The following is a 20,979-nucleotide window of genomic DNA, read 5'->3' on the forward strand; positions in this document are numbered from 1 at the left end:
AGTTACCTTAGAATTTCCTGGGGGTGAAATTACCTCAGGTGGCGTTGTTGCAACTCTAACTCCTTAACCATCATGCCACATGTAGTTTACGACCACATTCGCATTTATTTATATTTGTTCATAAATATCTGTGGAAATCAGAATCAGAATACTTTAGTAACCCCTCTGGAAATTGTACAGCTGCAGTTGCTTTATAAGAGAAAGAGAAGAAAGAAAGAGTCAAATAAGTATAGCCTACAAATATAAAGTATAAAATATTATACTGAATAAATATTATTTTATACTTTATATTCCGCCTGCTCCGTCTACTTTGCAGGCGAGGCGCAGTTCATCTCGAACGAGCCTTATTTTACGTCGCAACGCTATGAACTGTGGGTAATTCCCCAGGCAAAGTCTGCATCCATGCTGACTTATGGAAAGTGGGCATAAAGGAGTCAAAAAGTCCACGAACGAGAGCCCTCTGTATCTGATTATTTGACAGTGGGACATACCCGAACCCTCGGGCACTTAACGGGACGTTATTATCTTACATATTATTATTTAGAAGTCCGTGAGGGCGGACGTTGAGTGCGAGCCCCTGGATTGGATTGCTCCCGGTGCGGTTTACGTCAGGTGTCGATTTACGGCATCCCGCCATTTTACTTTTCAGAAACACAAGCAGCAAGTCAACCCGCACACACATTCTACTGTTTGTCGCCATACGGCCTGAGTACCCTGCGTGGACCGCCTTCTAAGTTATTGTTGGTCGAATTTTGCTCTACTTAGTCGGTCTGGGAGACCTGCATATATCGTACCCGTCTTCTACTGGTTCATGGTCAGACATTTTGTCTAGACATCGGAGGAGAGAAGGTAAGAACCGTGCTCGAGGCTCGTTGTTAGCCTAGTTAGCTTAGTGGCTAACGCAAAGCGCTCTAAGTCTCAGCACTAGTGTTGATACCCGACGGAGATTATAGCCAATGTGAAAACTATTATCGCACAACTTCTAATGTATAAATAATAGGCATGGTGTATGTATGTAAAAATAGCAAAGTTGGGCAAGTGGGAGGGGATAAATGCTAGTATGGATATCGTCCTAATGAAGACTCGTCAAGCTAACGCGTTCACCGTCTTGCAAACTTCCGTTCTGAAGGTTGGCCTCCCATTTACCGGTAGAGCCTTTCAGCCTGCTAACACGTTTGTTGTGGTTATAACTACGTGTTTCTGTTCATAAAGGTGGAAGATGACGCAGTTTTTACCCCCGAATCTCTTGGCTCTCTTTGCACCGCGGGACCCCATTCCTTTCCTGCCCCAGCTAGAAAAGCTGCCCCACGAGAAACATCACAACCAGCCATACAGTGGGATTGCGCCTTTCATCAGGCACTTCGAGGTGATTATTTAATATGTCTGCTTTGATGAATGTATATTTTCTTCCCTATTATTATCTCACTGTCTGTTTGATATCTCCACTGGGTGATCAGGATCCTAGAGATGCCCCTCCACCAACCAGGGCAGAGACTCGTGATGAGCGGCTGGAGAGGAAGGTGAGCTGTGAGAAGAAGGGGCCTTGTTTAGCGAAAGGAGCAGGTTAAGACTTCCCCATCTGTGAAGATGCTAGTTATGGCTGGTGATGGGCTGCAGCAATAACTGCACCGCTGCCATATTAGGAGCACCGCAGTGTTGAGCCCATCACCGCACACTAAATCTCTCCAAAAGCTTACTGTTAATCTAAAGTTGCTAACAGAGATACACATGGGATTTAACGAGACGGCAACAAAGAGGGGGAGACAGATGTGAATGCTGGAACAGAAATAGTGTGCGTTTTAAACGTAGCTGCGATTAGCTGCTGAAGTTGAGTTGCCAGAGTTCAGCTAGAGAAACACAACTTGTACTGACCAACACAGAGAAACAGGAAATGACCAATGGCGTTGTACAGACGGACAAGTAAACTGCACAAAAAATCACCTGTCCAGGTTCTGAAGAAATCTTGTAATACTTAAACAACCCCTCATCACAAACGTGAAAAAACATTCAGCCGTAAGCAACATCAAAAACGTTTCACCATGCGATGCAAAGTATGGGCAGTGTTTCCTCCATATTCACGTGCCGCTGCTACATTTTCACACAATCATTATATGATCTGCTCTCGTGTTTTTAGCACACACACACTCTTTAAATCAGATCGATCATGCTGTTTTGCCCGTGTTCTCTGTGAAGGAAGTTATGTCACATAGCCCCAGTGCATTTCTTGTTGAGTGAGCACTGCACCAGACTACATTTAAAAAATATAGCCTTTTATATGCCAGACACTTGTCACCAAACATTCATCAACCATCTTTTAAAGTGACATATTTTCTTTTGAAACGGTGCTGCGTGGTTGATCTGATTTATGTTGATGTGAAGAGTGGCTCATGTGGATTTTGAAAAGGGACTGATATCTGGAAATTCAACTGATTAATATTTAAAGAAACTGTAGTGTTAGTTTTGTGAGGTGGTAGCTGTGTTTGATGCATTTCTTTTTCTTGGTTCACAATGAACTAATATATCATATTTCACCATGATGGACTTTTTTAATGACCAGTCATTCAAGTAAAATTATTTATAGTGTCATATTGCATTGTCATATTGTAATTTAAAAAAATGTAATCCTAATGTCACTGGTTTGGCTAGTAACGTTAACTAGCTACTTTTCCACTGCAGCCACCTTTCAGCCAATTCTCAAACGTAAAGGTCTTTGTAAGATTTCTTGGAACAATGCCAAGATCAACACCCCAGACTGCATTTAACACTCATGGACTTCCCTTATGATGGAGGAGGTCTTTAGTGCCCCTCCACTGTTATATTAGGCAGGTGCATATATGGGGGGAAAAAACACCTAACCCTAAAATAATTCTAACAAAAGGCTTTTTTGTAGTATTAGGTGTCCTTAATAACATACTAAAAGTTTACAGAATTTTGACAACTAAAGGTGTCATTTTCAAGATGGTGTCCAAGATGTGTAGGAAACCCTTAAAATAGCCTAGCTCCTTCAATATTTGAACTTGTCAAGTAATCTTGGTATCGAAGCCCATGTTTTCTGGGTCTATGAATCCATTGGACTTGTCTAAATTGCACTGACATGATAACATACTAATGAATTTGTGAAATTACTGTAAGGTTTTATCTTTGTTTGGGGTGAACCAGAGATCGATTTAGCCGGTCATGAAAATGCGAGGACACATCAGACCAAAGATTGTGCATCAGAGAGTCTGAATAAGTCGGTGACATGAGTAGAAATAATCCATAATAAGAGTAATAACTTTGAATGCTAACTAAACTAATGCTAACTAGTCGATTATGTGCAATGTAATAGCAGCTAGCTGTGAGCTAACAACAAATAGATTAGGCTACAAACTAATCTGAGTGGATCCAAACTCATGCAGTTTAGATCAACATGTGATCAAAACTGTGTTCAATACATGTGCTGCATTATCTAAATATTCAACATTTAACTAATGCCCCGAATTTGACAGGAGCTTTATTTTTCGCGGGAGCTAGGTGGACGCATTTGGGACACAACCATCCAGTCCTGTGCAAATGTGTTTCTGCTCCAACATCAAGCAAATGATCTCATAGAGGACCATGGGACCAAGGCCATGCCAGTTTTGTTTGGTGGAAAGAGTAATGATCCACTGTAATTGCACAACTGCCTGCCGAACAACGGTGCAGTGTCAGGGCATATGGACTACCATGTACTCCTGCTTGTGGACCATGCCAATTTGAGAATTGTGAGAATCACAATAATCCACCTCTATGGGACGAAGAGTGTGACAACTAATGGTAAATCTAGTGAAGGTCACAGTGCAAAAACAAATATGAAAAAATAAACCATAAGAAGAGGAAACAACTAAACAAAATAGAACAAGATGTGTATAAATAAGACAAGTATAACAAATATATAAAAAGGGCAAAAAAAAAATGTTTTGACTAATTTTACAGTACCACACAGTTCTAATGAATTTATTCTTTGTTGGAATCAAAAGAATGGTTATGAACCACAGAAACCACCAATACAAGAACGATACGAGAAAGGAGAAATATAAAATCCATTAATTTTAAGATAAGTCGATAACATTGTGGCAGCTCCACCTCTTGGAACAACATAGACATTGTCTCAGTCAGATTGCCTTCCCCTCAGTATTTGTACTAGTTAACATCTTGGAAAACACACACAAAATAAATTAGGATTGTGGTATGAGGTGAGAAATGCTATTTGGTTATATTCTAACCCTAAATCTTTGTGGCTTTTGCAGAGGCGAGAGAAGATTGAGAGGAGACAAGCGGTGGTGGAGACAGAACTCAAGCTTTGTAAGTTTTCACAGTGACATACGTTACTTTTCACTGTGTAGGGTTTCTCGGCTGAACTAACCTGCTTTCCTATTTGCATTATGTCAGGGGACCCCCACAATGACCCCAATGCACAAGGGGATGCCTTCAAGACATTGTTTGTTGCACGAGTGGTGAGTATGTTCAAACATATGAGTTTGTCACTTTAGTGTTCTGTAGCTTTTAGCAAATGTGATTATTTTGTTTGATGGTTTTCTGCCTTTCCGTAGAACTACGATACTACTGAGTCCAAGCTTCGTCGTGAGTTTGAGGTCTACGGCCCCATCAAACGGGTATGTGTAGCCACTCTTTTCTCTGTTGACTTTTGTCACATGTTTACAGGACAAGTGTACAGACTTCACTTTGATCACAGCCTATATATGCATTTATTTCAGTTTCATCCCTGCAATACCCCATGTTATATAACTGTTACATGGTTTGTTTGCTAAAAAGCCAAAGCAGATACAATTTGTCTGTCATGTTCAAAACTTGATGTGAAACATTAAGAGATTGTATGTACACTGTTTTTAATTGATTTGAATTAACCTTCTTTTTGTTGTTATGTCAGTGTAGCGGAAATTAAACTTAGTTGAATGAAATTAAATAACACGTATATATTAAGGTTGTCAGATGTATTTTCTTAGCAAAATCATATCAGCTGATCAGATGACTCATCGTTCCTGAAACATTTTCAGTACTCATTTATTTGCTTTAAAGCCTGCTCTTCAATCCGCTCTGAGGGCGAAACAGCTAGATGTGTTATGTGCACACACACAAACATTGGGGTGTGGACCGGCAGGTGTGTGTGATGATGACTTCCACAGCCAACCAATGTCTTCATATGCCTGTTTCTTCCAGATTTACATAGTCTACAACAAGAGGACGGGGAAGCCTCGGGGCTATGCATTCATTGAGTATGAGCATGAACGAGACATGCACTGTGAGTACCAACCAGACCATTCTATATGTGACCACATGTTCATGAAGACTGATCTCTGACAGGCAGCGTGGTTCAGTTGAACTCCCTATCCTTTATTCTAAATGGATAGTTCTGTAATGATACTGGGGTGGAGACATGGTCAACACTTTAGGAACATGACTCCTACGTAATGAGAAAATAGATTTATGGAGTCAAAGGGATCAAGACTACTTCTGTCCTACAATATGCATGCTGAAATCAGAGTCTGGTGGTTGTGTGGTGGGTGTGTGTGCGTCTGTGTTTGATGCGTGTCATCAGTTGACTCATAGTGTGGTTGAGGAGCCACTTCGTTCAGTGGGAGGACCAAGAGCTAGAACTGTGTCTTTCAACTGTGAACCTGAATTTCTTCGCCTGTCAAAGGGCACATTGTCTTTTTAAGTGTTAGGCGTTGTAGCTCTGTGGAAGAGGAGCTCTCCTGGTTGGACTGTGATGGTAAGCACAAGGTCAGACTGGTCACCAAGCATTGAATGGGGTTTGTTTTTTTGTTTTTTTTGCGATGTATGGAAAACCCATGGTTTGTAGGACCTAGCTATTGAGCTTGTTTGTCAAAGTTTTGATTGGTGGTGGTCTCCAACCCTGGTCATGGTGAGATTAGTTCAATTCACCACACTAGTGAGATCTTTTAAGATGGCGGTGATGCCTCAGTGATTAACGGAGCACCGTCTCACTAGACCAGCGAATGGTGCCATCGGACACAATGACACCATTCTGGGATATTAGTGCGGTCGGCTCTTCAGGACCAGAGTTGCTGGATCACAGCAAACATGTAGTCACAGCAGGGGGTGAACTGAGGGGGGATGTGGGGCTCAACAGTATATTAACTGTGTGTTGTTCTCATTGTCACTGCAGCCGCCAATCTGTGATGGCTATTGGCCAGAGCTGGCTGGCAGATGATGATGGTTATGATACATCTACACCCTACTACCACAGCTCAGTATATGGTTGGTATAATGGGTTTGTATGATGGGTAAGATTTCTTTCCACCCTCCATCTCCTACATAGGGAAGAGGAGCTACGTTCAATGGGTAAAGCGCTTTTATTTTGCAAGCCCTAAAGAGCTTTCAGAGTAATCACTACTTGTATTTCAGGCTTTGACCATTGAACGCACCCCTGACCACTAGCCTATTGAATGTTGCCCAATGATTCTGCCCTTTATGTCAAAGCCACCTCGGGTACTTTGGTCTCATGCTTTGTAAAACGTTGCTGTGTGGAGGGTCACAAGGTCACTGAACAAGACAGAGAAATCCAAAGGCGTTGTTACTTGGCTCCACCACCTTCTTGTGGGGTTGGTTGTGATTTGAGCCGTGCAGATTGACTCAATATAAGTAGGCGCATTGTGATGCAATTTTCAATCTTTCTTGTTGCGTAGCAACACATTTCAATAAGGTGTGTGTGTATATACAGGTCGGCAGGGAAGGCTCTTATCCAGGTAAAGAATTTGACCATTTCAATATGGACAATTATTTCCAATAAAAATGCTCCTTGTGCATTTAAATGCAGAAACAATGTGGTAGGTTCATCATTATTCTGTAACTGCATGTAGCCTCTAGTAGGTAACCTGGTAGCATTGGAAAATCAATCTGATGGAAACTGGCATAAACACAACTGTTAAGATTAGCAACCTGTGCATGTCAATGTTGATATCATTAATACACTTTTCTGTGACTCCATTCCCCAAACTGTTAGTTATCTCAGCAAAGCGTGGTGAGGCTGGCAGGATGGGGAGCCTCGTTAGCTTAACGAAGTCAGGGCTGGGCAATAGATCTGTTTAATATGAGATGGACTTGTTACAGGTCTGGGCTGGCTTTAATAGAAATGGCAGATGAGGGGAATCGTCTTGATAATTCTGCTAAATGGGCTCTTCATACATTATTGATTCACTACATAACTTAAGGTAGATGCTAATTAATGTAGCCATACATATAAATTCATAACAATAGTACGGTCATGATTTTTAAAGAAAAGTTCCAGTTTATGACATGTCAGCAGATAAGTTTAGACACTACTGATACTTCACGCCACTTTAGGTCCAAGACATGCCGTGAACATGACTCCATTGAATTATCGGCAACAAACAATCAAACACAGTTTTTCTCTTTAGTCGGTTGGAGTTGTGATAAGGCAACTCCTGTAAGGAAGGTAGTTTGTTTTTTGTTTTTTCAGTTGGTCAGTTTGGGTAGGACTGGCGGGGGTTTGGTAAGGCCCTATCATTGGATGGCGTGTCATCACCCCAACTGAACACAGGAAGTGGAGGGCTTGTGATGGTATGTTTACTCTGGTGCTTGAGGATTTTGGTAAGGCCCTCAGACTGGGGCAGAGACTTTCATAAGGCCGATGGGTCAGGAACCCTGGTAAGACCATTATGTGTATAGTGTAAGTGAGGGAGTTTGGTAAGGCCCTCAGACTGTAAATGTGAGGATTTGGTAAGGCCCTCAGACTGTATTCTGTAACTGATGGGTTTTGGTAAGGCCCTTTCTTGGTTGTAAGTTTCACCCTCAGCGACCGTCTCAACATCAGACCAGTGTAGCGGCCGGGATGAGCCACCTGCATCTCGGCAAGTCCACTTCCATTGTACAAGATGGACCGAAAGGCTGTTGTGTGGTATAATGTGATGAGGTGTGGGACTAGGCATCAGACAATATGAAAGTTGCATGTCACCACTCTCCTGCCAAAATAATTGTGATTCACACTATTATCCTGGTCATCATCGGAATATACTTACAACTCTTAAAACGGCACTAAAACATTCTGGAATCACTTTACATCCATAGATGAGACTCGTTTTGTTTTTGTTTTTTTGTGAAAAACAAATAAAAAATAAGGTGATAATAAATTGTATAGATCTCCAGGCATTAATTAAGGATAAATTAAAATTTATTTTATCATTTTTCACTTGCCTGCCCTGGTGGTGAGCTAGACAACTTCTTTTTATGATTATCCTGATGATGGAATTTCACCATAATCAATTTGTGAGTATTTTAAAAAATGTATATTTCGATATGAAATACAATCCTATAAATATATTGCCTACGGGGGCAAAGTCAGAATGTACACGAGGTTGGAAATATGCCACAGGGAGGTGCCTTGTTGATGAACGATGTCACCAGGTTAAAGCTGCTGAAAGTGTGTGTGTGTGTCTGTCTGTCTGTCTGTCTGTCTGTTGTTTGTGTGTGTGTGTGTGTGTGTGATCAGTCATTTTTTCTCAAAGAAGTTTCTACACTTATAAAGTATAAATGATAGATTTCAGTGATTCTGAACCCTGAATCCAAACCCAGCGCTTCACTGCCATGAAGTTTGTTTGTTTTTTTCAAAGAGGACAAAACACTAAATGTCTCACTCGTGAATACACTACATACAGTTGATACTGGACCTTTAAGTGTAGATACACAATGTAAGCTGTCCCAGCTGTTTGGGTTGAACATAGAATATGGAAATAAGAAATGTATAACAAGTGATTTAAGATGGTATGTCCCGCTGTCTGTGGTTTGAGTGTTTTAGTTTGTTGCAGTCAAACCTGTGAGGGCGTTTGAGTCTAACTTGCTTGTTCAACAGTAATTATCTATAGCTGCAGTTAAATCCACATGATGACTCTCGGGACAACCTGCATTACACAGACTGGCTCCAGTATACTGTTATTTAATGCAGACAAGAAATCACAGCGTGGTATTTAAATGGTGCCGTTAAAAGTGTAAAGTATCAATCACTCATCGGTTGGAAGGAAGTCTGCTCCCATTATCCTTCGGCTTTTACCCAGAGAGCAGCCATCTCGGCCTCGCCTGCTCCTGGTCAGTATGATAATGTACCGTTTGTTTCCTTGGCCACATTGATGCAGTCGTATTCCTGTCTCACCTCCTGTCTTCCCTCTCCCCATTCCTCTCCTCCAGCCGCCTACAAGCATGCAGACGGGAAGAAGATCGACGGTAGAAGGGTGTTGGTGGACGTGGAGCGAGGACGCACTGTGAAAGGATGGCATCCTCGCAGGCTAGGTCAGCTGTCTTTTATTATCTTCAGCTATGCAAGATGTCATTGTTTTTGTTCAAGACAAACGTTCACATGAATATTCTTCATAGGCCCAGTTAAAACCCAGCACTTCTGTTTCCGCAACAGCCAGTTTGGTGGTTGGATCTTTCTGAGACTTTACTTTACAGACAAGTGTGTAGTTTAAGATTACAGAGTCCAGCATGAGGAAGCATACAGTAGGGCTGAACACTGCATTCACAGTTACACCTGGAGAGGGTTGGCAGCAGTCTGGGCAATTTACATAGTCTGGACAGTTGTTTACTGATGCAGCCACCAGGCATGATTATGGCTTATGGCTACAGTATATTGTATCTCTTGGATCTGGGAAACAAACCCTCTGGCTCGTTTGTATTTCTTTCAACCAATCACAATGGTCATGGGCGGTGCTAAGCTTGGGAAGCTGCTGTGGTACGGCAGCAATAGTGTCTGGAGGAAACTTGTTTGGATGGAATGTTGAGTCCTGTCATTACTCATTATCATGGCTGATTCCCTGCAAAAGAAAACTCTGCATAAAAGGCATAAAAAACATAATTTGATGGTCGGTGACCCGGCGGTGAAGCCCGTCTATACTTTAGCTCTGGAGGAGCTCACTGGACTCATTAAACACAGACGGTTTGCTAGCTGTTTGTAGCACTAAACCAATATCAGTAAGCTGATGTGAAGTGGAACAGATAGGTACGTCGGTCCAGTCGATGTCACTGGAGCATGCCGCTGCCAGAGTTAAGAGATGAACCAAAACAACTCCGACTGATGACGGCCGTGTCAGATCAACATCGGGCAGAAGTATAAGTTGCGAGCTCTGTTGTTTCCTGATTGTTAGGGAGTTTGAGAACGGAGACACAGAAAGCGGAAGGGGAGGAGTCCAATTCCTTCCTCCGGTCGTTGATCCTGAGCCTTCTCTTCCTGTTATCTAGACTATGATGATCCTGGTCACAATATTATGCTTTAAACTAAAAATGGCACTAATCATGCTGTAATCACCTTAATTAAGTTATGACACTGTTTATTGCGCCAATGATGAGACATCTTTTTGTTCAAAATAAAATCTTCAATAAGATGACAAATTACTCTTCTCACTAACTTATTGGCATACATCGGCTTGGTATTTCCTTAGTTGTAGCAACACATCCACACTTTGACCTTCTCCTCTGTTCTACATGTTGCTCCTCAACCAGGTGGTGGATTGGGAGGCACGAGGAGAGGTGGGGCCGACGTCAACATCAAGCACTCTGGCCGAGATGATGCATCACGTTATGATGAGCGCCCCCTGGTGGGAGGAGGGTGAGTACTCTAAGTCAGGATGTGTTATCTGGTAAAAAATGGAGTAGTGCTTTGTGTAACGGTCTCCCCTTTGACTGCTCCTAGTGAGCGGGAACCTCGAGAGCGGAGGGAGCGCAGCCGGGAGCGCGAAAGGGAAAAGGAGCGCCCAGAGCGGCGAAGGTCCCGATCTCGCGAACGCCGCCGCCGTACCCGTTCCCGGGAGCGCGAGAGGGAAAGGGACAGACCGGTTGCAGTGGAGGATGGTAGTGGTAGCAGCCGGCGTCGAGAGCGAGAGAAGGAGCGTGGGGGGGCAGCAGCACCGGCAGTGGCAGGAGGAGACAGCAGGAGTAGGGAGAGGAGTCGAGAACGGAAGAGAAGGAGCAGGAGCCGCGATCGCAAGAGGGACAGGGAGAGGGGCAAAGGGCTGGATGGGGACGATGTCGGCCAGGGAGACAGCGGCGCCCCGGAAGGCGGGGAGAGGATGCCGGAGGAGCATGAAGGAGAAGCGGGGGAGGGGGTGGAGGAGCGCAGAGACAGGGACAGAGAGAGAGACAGGGACCGCAGGCGCAGCCACAGGGACAGAGACAGAGACAGGCGCAGGGGAGACAGGGGGGACAGAGACAGGGAGCACAAGAGGGAGCGGGGGGAGAGAGACAGGGGGGAGCGCCGGGAGGAGCGCCACGGCTCCCTGCGAGATGACATGGGTCCCCAAGACGACATGGGCAACGAGGAGGAGGAGGAGGGTGCGGCACCGCCAAACATGGAGGAGTACAGTCAGGACGGGATGATGGACCAGCAGTCGGTGCCCTCGGCCGACGGCTACGTCTCCAGTGAGAACGGCTATAAGATGGAGGCGCCCGGAGACGAGTACTGAGGCGGCCCCTCCCAGCAGACTCCACCCACAAATACCTGGTTTCATATTTACTCGGCCTGCAACCCTCCACCAAGGCACAGGAAGCCGTCATGATGTCAGTCAGGTCGTCTCCACCTCCACACATATGCCTTGCTGTCCTCCCCCTCCCAACAATCTGTTGAAATATTCCACTTAATACGTTCGTTGACCTGATCCGATCTGACTTTGTTGCCCGGCTCATCTGTGCCACTCAATGTCATCAGATTACCTTACTGATTAGACGAGAGAAGTACGTGTTTTTGTTTTTCTTCTCTTTTTCCCCTCGGTTTGGGATGAGCTTTAAAACGCCGGCTCTAATGGTTTTTAGATTGTTTTTCATTTTCAGATTCATGAATCGGTTAGATTGTACGCTCATTTGGAACAAAGTGACAATTTCTCCTCAATGTAAGTGAACTTGAAGGAAATTTAGTGCTGTGTGACGATTGAGGGCGTTTATTGATTCTGGAATAAAAGTTTTTTTTTTAATTATATCTGCCCTTTTGTATGTTAGATCTGTAAGGTAATTTTAATAAAGACGTGGCTTAAAGCCAGATCTCATGTTTGATGGCCTGACTACCTCCCTGCTTCTTCCTAATCATCTGGACTGAGAACTCTGCGAAGTCAACACGCAGATGTTCTCATTGCTATGGCCCTTTTTAACAAATGTATCTGAATGATCGTGACCGTTTAGTGCAGATACGACTCATTTCACCCGTTAGAAACACCTGATCTGAAATATGGATTTAAATACGACGCGTAGTGACTGCGCAGTAGCTCGTATTAAACATGCGAGATGCTCAGAGTCACGCGCTGAATCCGGAGCTGCGGTGCGTCAGCTCGATCCTCCGACCAGAACCCGGACCCGGTGTCTCCTCCAGTCTGCTGCTGACCAGCTCACCGGAGACCATGGCCCGCCAGTCGCTGTGAGCCGGACCTGGTGCTCATCTCCACGGCGTTAAATAGACCTGGACGTGGACGAGGTCGCGATGATGTCCTCTTACTACCACCCTGGGAAGGAAGCAGACATGGCGGCCATGACGGAGCCGCTCTGCCTGGAGAGAGGTAACGTGCTGGACTAGACCCAGACCAGACCAGAGCTATACGAGCCAGTCCGCGTCCTGGCAGGTTAACGGTGAACCCGTGGTTTCTTTGGAGGATGCACACCTGCTTCCTTTGCCTAAATGAACTAATGACTAAACATTTGAATATGTGCATAATGAATGAGGCTCCCTTTAGCGCACCTCATTTGTTGCGTTCTGCGCGACGTTGCTAATGTTTGAGAGGGCTCGCGCGCTTCTTTGTTGTAGTAACTGCTTAATTGATGACATAATTTAGGCCCAACAGGCTCCGGTTTCACTGTCTTGCGCGTCGAAGAATGCGCGAGACCGTGCGCAGCCTCATGTCCCCGTTGGCGGACGCCTCCGGGACCGGGTCTGGAGCGTCCGCGGTGCGGGGCCCGCTGTGCGCGAGCGACGGTGGTTTAAAGGCGCGGCCACAAGCGTCGGTCTTCATTGTTCGTTTGAATGAGGCGCATCGGTCTGACTGCGTTACGGCTCCTGCCTTCATTAACACCTGTCTCATATCATATACACTTGTGTTGCTTATTAAACCGGAACAATAATAATGTGTAGTGCAGCCTATAGGGCCGTGTATAACAGCACTTTATAATGACGTATACGATGCTAACCCATTACAATAATAATTGTTGGCAGATTCTTATATTTATGGAACATATTGTAAATCTATATCGGCATTTCAACGCAATTTCGCCTCATAGCGTGAACATATAGCTAGGAAGATTTAGATTTCCTTATTATAGGTTGTATTTATGTGCATTTTTGGACATTTTCGGGCACCCCCTGAATTAACACTGTGGACCCCTAGGGGTCGCGGACCTCCTGTTAAAGACGTTTGAACTGGCCTACTAGAAGCCTGGTCTGGTAGGAGCCTAACTTGTAGTGTTGTGTAAAGTGAATCTTACTAAATGAAAGCATTAATCGTTTACTTTAATGTAATTACCAACAATAATTCAGTGTGTGTGTGTGTGTGTGTCAGACGTGTGCAGGGTGATCGAGCTCCTGGACCGGCTGCAGCGGAGCGGGGAGCTGCCCCCCCCCAAGCTGCAGGCCCTGCAGAGAGTCCTGCAGAGCAAGTTCTGTGCTGCCATCAGAGAGGTACGCATGTACAAGCCGGGGAGTGTCCATTTCTTTCCACCTCCTCCTATTTCTAGAAGGAGCTAGGAGCCTTGATATCACTGGCTATGGCCCTTCCCTCCATCCCGTCCTCGTCCTACTTGCCCTAACATCACTACTGTCAGGGTGAGAGGTCACAAGCTCATCATACCAAGTATGAAGAAAAATCTTCTGGTTGGTGCCAAAAAAAACAATGGTAAACAAATAGATAGCAGCCTGAATACATAATTACATGCAGATGGGAGATGCTCATTGATCATACAATGGTGGTTAGAGTGATAATATGTTGTCATGGAAACAAAACAAATGATGAAGTGTAGGGCTCCCCATCTCTTCCATGGGTCCTTCTCTGCCAGGAGAAGATGCTATGTAGACCAGGAGGCAACCTCCGGTTCTGGGCCCGGTTTCCCGAAGCCTTCTTAAAGCCTTCTTAACGCTACGTCATTCGTAACCCCTACTTAGAGTTCCTACTTAACATTTCGCATGTTTCCCGAAACGTTCTTTGCAACGAATCTCTTTCGTACGTCATACGTTGGTAAGGGTGGTCTGGAGCACTCTTAGAGCCTTCTCAGCTCTACCGTAGTGATGTTTCAGCTCCTGACGCTAGTCGCCGCCACTGTACAGTAATCCAGAAATCCCCGCTGCGCATGGAACTGCACATTGCCAGTGTTGCGTTTCACCAATGGTTTTAAGTCATTCATGAAGAAAATAAAAATAAAATGCGCATGCATTTCATCACAAGGCTAAGCTTTACCTCAACCTCAGAAGTAGCCTAGGTATATTACAGTGTCATTTAATTAGCCCATTATGCCTAGACAATGTCAATGTCAAGGCATGTCATAAATGGACGCTGGTGTCGGTTGTGAACGGTGGCAAAACTATGGCAACGATACAACGCATCCTTGTGCTGAACCAAAGAAGTCGCCGTCGTCGGAGCCGTTTAGTTGGAATACCTAATTTCATAAGGATCAACTCCATGGATATATTGACCGACGCCGCGGCTATATTGCATAAGTTTCGACTACAACGGCAACAAATACGCATGTAATTAAGGATGTAATTGGCTCAATCTCTTCCGCTGTTTCTATATTTTCTATGTCTTTTTAAATCAGTACATGGTAGTATGTTCGACCATGGTTAAATAAATGTTTAGGCCTAGAAGGATTTCTAGCAATGTTTTTTTCGCAAACACTGCAATAGCCTACATTTTATAATATAGTGCTGTCATGCACCTGCACATGAAATGGAAAATCGAACTCTGAGCAATCGAAGCCTATGAGAAAATGGTCCTACTTCTCTCTGCTGGCCACCAGGGGGCGACTCCTCTCTGATTGCATGGAAGTCTATGAGAAAATGGTCCTAATTCTCTCTGCTGGCCACCAGGGGGCGACTCCTCTCTGGTTGTATAAATGTCTATGAGAAAATGGTCCTACTTCTCTCTTGATGTATTATCTCAGTAAACATTGTAAACATGAGTTTATGGTCTCAATCTCTAGTTTCAAGTCTTCTTCAATCCAGCATGATGTTCATTTAGTACATTATGGTCCATTTAGAGTCCACCAGACCAGAAAGCAGGGGATGCTTTAGGGGGCGGGGCTACCTGATTGACAGGTCTCTAACAATGCAGTTAGCTACTAAGATGACTTTAACACTTAGCTGTAAAGTTGACCTTGAATGATGAAGCTAACTTTGTTAGCAGCTTCAACACCAGAATCCTGATGAATCCAGATCCAGTAAGGGTGCCACTCTGCTGCTCGTCATGGTGACGTGATCCACACATAATCCTCAGATCCACCCGTCGCTCTTCCACAGTCCAAATATGGTCACTTCCTTCACTGGTTTCAAAAACTCCAAGATGGTGACGGCCATAATGCCAAACTCGTGGCTTCAAAACTGTAGTCCACAAACCAAGGGATCAAATCACCATGACAAGGTTTTTATATACAGTCTGTGATTTAGACACAGATTCCTGACTGTCTCGGGTCTTTGAAGGACTCTAACACCTATGTTTGTCTTGAAAACTCATATATAAAGAAGTGCTGGTGTTTGTTATATCGTGTGTGTTTATTCAGCGTATTTCCTTGGACTCACATGTTGGTGTGCCTTGTTTGCTCCTCAGGTCTACGAGCAGCTCTACGACACTCTGGACATCGCTGGAGGACCGGAGGTGCGAGCTCAGGCAACTGCCAAGGTACTCCATGCAAACTCATAACTGTAATCGTAAATCTTATCATTCTAAAGCATTGAGTGGCTGGAGAGTTTTTAATGATTATAGTTCAACATCAAAATATGCTTAAAACTTCCCCCATGGGACCTCATTTCTGAATGAATATGTACGGTAGTCAACGGAGACAAATAATAAACAATTTATAAGATTTGATTAATTTAGATTAAAATGTATTTGTTTACTTGTGAAAGGATCTTTTCAGTTACATGTGGAATTCATGGCAAAATTTAAAGGAGATGAACAAATTATTTTCTCTCTCCGTCGACTATGTACATATTTAGAGGGGATGCAGAGAAATAACTCACTGTACAACAAACTACACAAAATGAGGGTCCACGGTAGGGGAAGCTTTGGGTGTCTCACGATTGGATTCTGATTCTTGAGGTCGCGATCCGATTCAAAATTTATTTTCAATTCAAAATGATTCACTATTCAAAATCGATTTTAGAATCAGTACATGCTTCAGGATCTACTCCAGTCCTCTGTGGGCTCATAAAGGCGGTGTGGCAAATTATGGCATGAGAGCATAAGATTATATCATTTAAATTTTTTGAAATAGTTAAACTGATTACAATATGTAAATACACAAAGTCTCAGATCAAAGATGACATTCATTCATGCTTCACTTGCACAGACTTTTAGTATTTAAAAAAGAAAAACAACTTTTTTGGAATTTATGAATTGATTTAGAATCTTAGAAAATAAGAATCGTGATTTTTTACATAAATCCGTTTTTTGCCCGCCCCTGGAACACTCTCTCATTACCGTCTTGATGTGACGTAACTGCTTGTCCTGCTCATCACACCTCCCTGACCAGGCCACCGTGGCAGCCTTTGCAGCCAGCGAGGGCCACGCCCACCCAAGGGTGGTGGAGCTGCCCAAGACAGAAGAGGGCCTGGGCTTTAACATCATGGGGGGCAAAGAGCAGAACTCCCCCATCTACATCTCCAGAGTTATCCCTGGGGGCGTGGCCGACCGCCAAGGAGGGCTAAAGAGAGGCGACCAGCTGCTGTCTGTCAACGGCGTGGTAAGAAGACCAGCTTCAACTCCATTATATTTTTCTGTCCGCGATAATAAGTGCTCATAAGTGTGCTAGCGTACTGTAACGTCCTGGTGTGTCGGGGGTTTGCAGAGCGTGGAGGGGGAGCACCACGAGAAGGCCGTGGAGCTGCTGAAGGCCGCCCAGGGTTCAGTCAAGCTGGTGGTCCGCTACACCCCGAAAGTCCTGGAGGAGATGGAGGCTCGGTTTGAGAAGATGAGGAGCGCCCGGCGACGACAGCAGCACACCAGCTACTCGTGAGGCGTCGTCCGTAGCAATGCTGTCTCCTATGACATCATGTTCTCATGCAAACACACACTCAATTCCAGTGAAAGGTTTTTATTTCGCTGGACTGAACGATAAACTACATAGTTAGGTTGAGACAACTCAACTACATAGTTAGGTTGAGACAACTAAACTACATAGTTAGGTTTAGACAACTAGAATACATAGTTAGGTTTAGACAACTAGAATACATAGTTAGGTTGAGACAACTTTACATGCCATTACCCCCCCCCCCTAAAAAAAAATATCACTATGTTCTTACCTATAGAACTTTGATCATAGCACTGTTAAGGTATGTTTGCTGAACAGCTCTTTAGCTCTTACTTTATCGGCAATGATATGTTGTGGTTACTTTGTTTCTTTCTTTTGACAATGTACTTATTGTAAATCGCTTTGGACAAAAGCGTCTGCTAAATGACCTAAATGTAAATGTAAATGTTTAGACAACTAGACTACATAGTTAGGTTTAGACAGCTAGACTACATAGTCAGGTTTAGACTACTAGACTACATAGTTAGGTTTAGACAACTAGACTACATAGTCAGGTTTAGACTACTAGACTACATAGTTAGGTTTAGACAACTAGACTTTAGGTTTGGACTGGCACACACACTAAAGACCACTATGGAAACCTAGACCACAAGGCTGAAGGAACCTTATAGTTTCATGAATAGTAGCCCTGGGACTGAAATGAGCAGGAATGATGGTTGATGATTTGAGCTGAACTCCATACACCACCTGACTCCAGATCAGCCCAATAGCAAAAGTCACTGTCAATAGCCACGTTTCATCCACTAGAGGGCAGTTGTATATTTATAACAGAATGTGTAGAATTCAAATTATTTGGATTGAAATTGAAGATTTGAGCTGGAATCAATCAACATCACTAAGTACACACACTCTTTAGTTTTCAGATACTCTCTGAGCCCAAACACAAAGAGATATATTTGATCCAATTTGATAAATCTGACACAAAGGCTGGGTGCTGCTGTGGCCACATGTCTTATCTTGTACTTTGGTGGCATTAAGCCGAATCTCTCTCTCTCTCTCTCTCTCTCTCTCTCTCTCTCTCTCTCTCTCTCTCTCTCTCTCTCTCTCTCTCTCTCTCTCTCTCTCTCTCACTCTCTCCCGCCCTGCAGATCTCTGGAGTCCAGGGGCTAGCAGACCCTTGTCCCACCTTGTGGTCCGAACCCTCCGTACTCTTTTGCGAGAGGTTCCAGCGAGAGGCCGTAGATGAGAAGCAGAAAAACCAAAGTAGCCTACCAACACTCGTTACCTGAACTTCTTCATGAAGCCCAACGCTGCAGATTAGGATCCCCCCCCCCTTGTTCCTGATTTCTTAGAGAAACGCAGAGTAAGCGTATCAGACCATGCCCGTCACCTCACCTCATCCTCAGCATGCTGTTACATCAGGCCATCCATTCTCTTTAGTGTGTGGCTTAAACTAGATCCTAATTAGCGTTTATATTCTGGAGTCCTTTTCCGTGTGTGTGGTCATGTAGAACCCTGTCCTCCTCAGCGGTGTCCACCGTCTGCAGGTAGAAGTCAGTAGCAGAGGAAACGTGTGGAAGCCGCCTTTTCTCCCGTCAGGTGTCCCAGCTAGAGGGCTAACCATTAGCATTCTGAAGAACTACACTGGATTCAGTCGTCAGCATCGTAGTCAAGGTCTTGAGAGTTTTCGAAAAAACTAATTTCTTTGTGTATTTGATTTGCATAATTATTAATGAAATAAAGTCTAACTGTGTTGTCACTTGATTTGATGCTTTCCAATTGACGTCAAGCCTTTTTTCCGGTTTGCAAACAGTTCAAGTTTAATGTAACAAGTTTAATGTCGACACCAACGTGCTCTAACGGCGCCATGAACGACATTCTTCTACATCAGAGGTCTCAAACTCAAACTGGCTCAGGGCCTCTGATGGTCTAGTCTTCTGATAGGACGTCAACACACGTCAACATTCTCCTCTCCCTTCTACTTCTCATACTCTCCGTGTTTACACCAGTAATGATGTTTGATGTTGTATTCCTGTAGAACCACCACTCTTTCCTTACATATCAGGCACGTAGCATTTTCTCTGAACGCTACAACAAAACACTGCAACGTCCATCTTTGTTGAAACAGTGTGTGGTCCCAGTCCACCTTTCTTTCTGCTGGGAAACACACATCTTTGCTGTTTGTGGTGAAACAAAGGAAGCGACAACCCCGCACTTCTTTGAAAAGACGCTGCAGTCAAGGCATGCAGCACCACGACCTCTGACCTTTGCAATTGTATTGTGCAAACAAAATACTTTTTATTTAACTTTTTTAAACAAATATAATTTTTTTTTATTACAATAGTTCAAAAGTAGTAAAATTATATAATAATTTAATATTGGGCCGGATGTGGCCTGTGGGCCGCCAGTTTGAGACCCCTGGTTTAGGGCGATGAGACCAGAGACCAGACCAGACTATGTGGAAAAACCAAAGACTGCCTGTGGTCCCCCAGAGGTCTAGATAGTAGCTCACATTAGTCCAGAGACAAGACCAGACTATGTGGAGGAACCAGAGACTGATAAAAAGGACTTGGCAATGACGATCTTCGATAATTCAGCGCACGTACACACACACACTGGGAAATTACTTCACATTCGCCATGGCTATGAGGTCATAATGATGATGGATTCTCCAGACCTGTGTGGAGGTAAACTTTGTTTCTCGGAGACGGACGTCCTCGGAGGACGCTGCTTACACTGAAGCGTACAGAAGTCTCATCTCACTAATGTGATCTGAGCCGCTGTGTGAGCTCCTGGTGGCCAAATGTGAGAAACCCTCGGTGCTTCAGTGATGGAGGAGACAAAGGGTTCGTTTTCACTGCAGGAGATGGTCCTCACCAGGCTTCCTCCACTTAGTCCTCATCATTTAGTCTCACGGCACGTTGTGAAATGGAAATCTGCTGATTTGTGTTGGAGCGACATTAAACTACAAACTAACTAATTCAATTTCAATTGAATGAAACTCTATTTCGTGTCATATTACAACAGAAGTTATCTCGGGACATTTTACATACTGAGCAGGACTAGATATCACTCGTGAGTCAACAACATCACCAGGATCAAGCAACACATTAGTATTGAGATTCCATCACTGAGGTAGTTGGGTTTAGGAATAACATGTTTGCACTTCAAATAACTACATACAGTTAGGTTTAAGCAACTAAATGAAGTTTAGGCCAGGGAGGGCGCCAACTAAGCAGCTGCTTGCGGCTCCCTGGCCACACCCCCAATCATGTGTGGAGTGTTTTTTTTTTCTTCATATTACAGTTTTTCTCAATTGTTTACACACAAATACTGGTACTTGAGACACAATGACCACAACATGTAACTCATGCACCAACACCCTGAACTAGCTCTGCTAAACTGCAAGCACAATTCCTGCTTTACACTCAAATTGCAGTTTTAAAACACACTTTTTTCAAAACACTACACACAATTCTCTGCATTTGGCACAATTTTCATGAAGAAAATCTCTTGTTTTCACAAGGAACACACTGCCATTCAAAATTCTAAAGTTAATTTCCCTACTATGCACACTGACTCATCGCATGGGCAAACACCTGCAACACAGTTTTACAATTTGCAATCAGAGCATTAGCATAAAAGTGCAACAGGTGAGCTCTTCTGTTTTGGAGCAATGGATGCCAACATTGGCAACAGAGGCAGAGCCAGAGGAGTGAGAGTACGAGGAGGAGCCTAGCATGGATTTTCCAT

At 44.0% G+C, this 20,979-nt stretch overlaps 2 protein-coding genes across 2 annotated transcripts; both read left to right on the forward strand.

Annotated features, from left to right (window-relative positions):
- The first annotated feature begins 643 nt into the window (after positions 1 to 643).
- Positions 644 to 12,050, forward strand: snrnp70 (small nuclear ribonucleoprotein 70 (U1)). Its single transcript, XM_084036238.1, has 10 exons — positions 644 to 849; positions 1,213 to 1,366; positions 1,458 to 1,520; positions 4,269 to 4,323; positions 4,411 to 4,475; positions 4,572 to 4,634; positions 5,200 to 5,281; positions 9,205 to 9,306; positions 10,516 to 10,621; positions 10,706 to 12,050. The coding sequence occupies exons 2-10, from the start codon at positions 1,220 to 1,222 to the stop codon at positions 11,472 to 11,474; spliced, it is 1,452 nt and encodes a 483-aa protein (XP_083892364.1). The 5' UTR covers positions 644 to 849; positions 1,213 to 1,219; the 3' UTR covers positions 11,475 to 12,050.
- A 236-nt stretch (positions 12,051 to 12,286) lies between these two features.
- Positions 12,287 to 18,985, forward strand: lin7b (lin-7 homolog B (C. elegans)). Its single transcript, XM_084037197.1, has 6 exons — positions 12,287 to 12,554; positions 13,548 to 13,666; positions 15,804 to 15,875; positions 16,729 to 16,938; positions 17,044 to 17,207; positions 18,375 to 18,985. Exons 1-6 carry the CDS (start codon positions 12,479 to 12,481, stop codon positions 18,394 to 18,396), a joined length of 663 nt encoding a protein of 220 aa, XP_083893323.1. The 5' UTR covers positions 12,287 to 12,478; the 3' UTR covers positions 18,397 to 18,985.
- Positions 18,986 to 20,979: the final 1,994 nt, after the last annotated feature.

Source organism: Eutrigla gurnardus (genome assembly GCF_963514095.1).
Source record: "Eutrigla gurnardus genome assembly, chromosome: 20".
In the NCBI taxonomy this organism is placed as follows: Eukaryota; Metazoa; Chordata; class Actinopteri; order Perciformes; family Triglidae; genus Eutrigla; species Eutrigla gurnardus.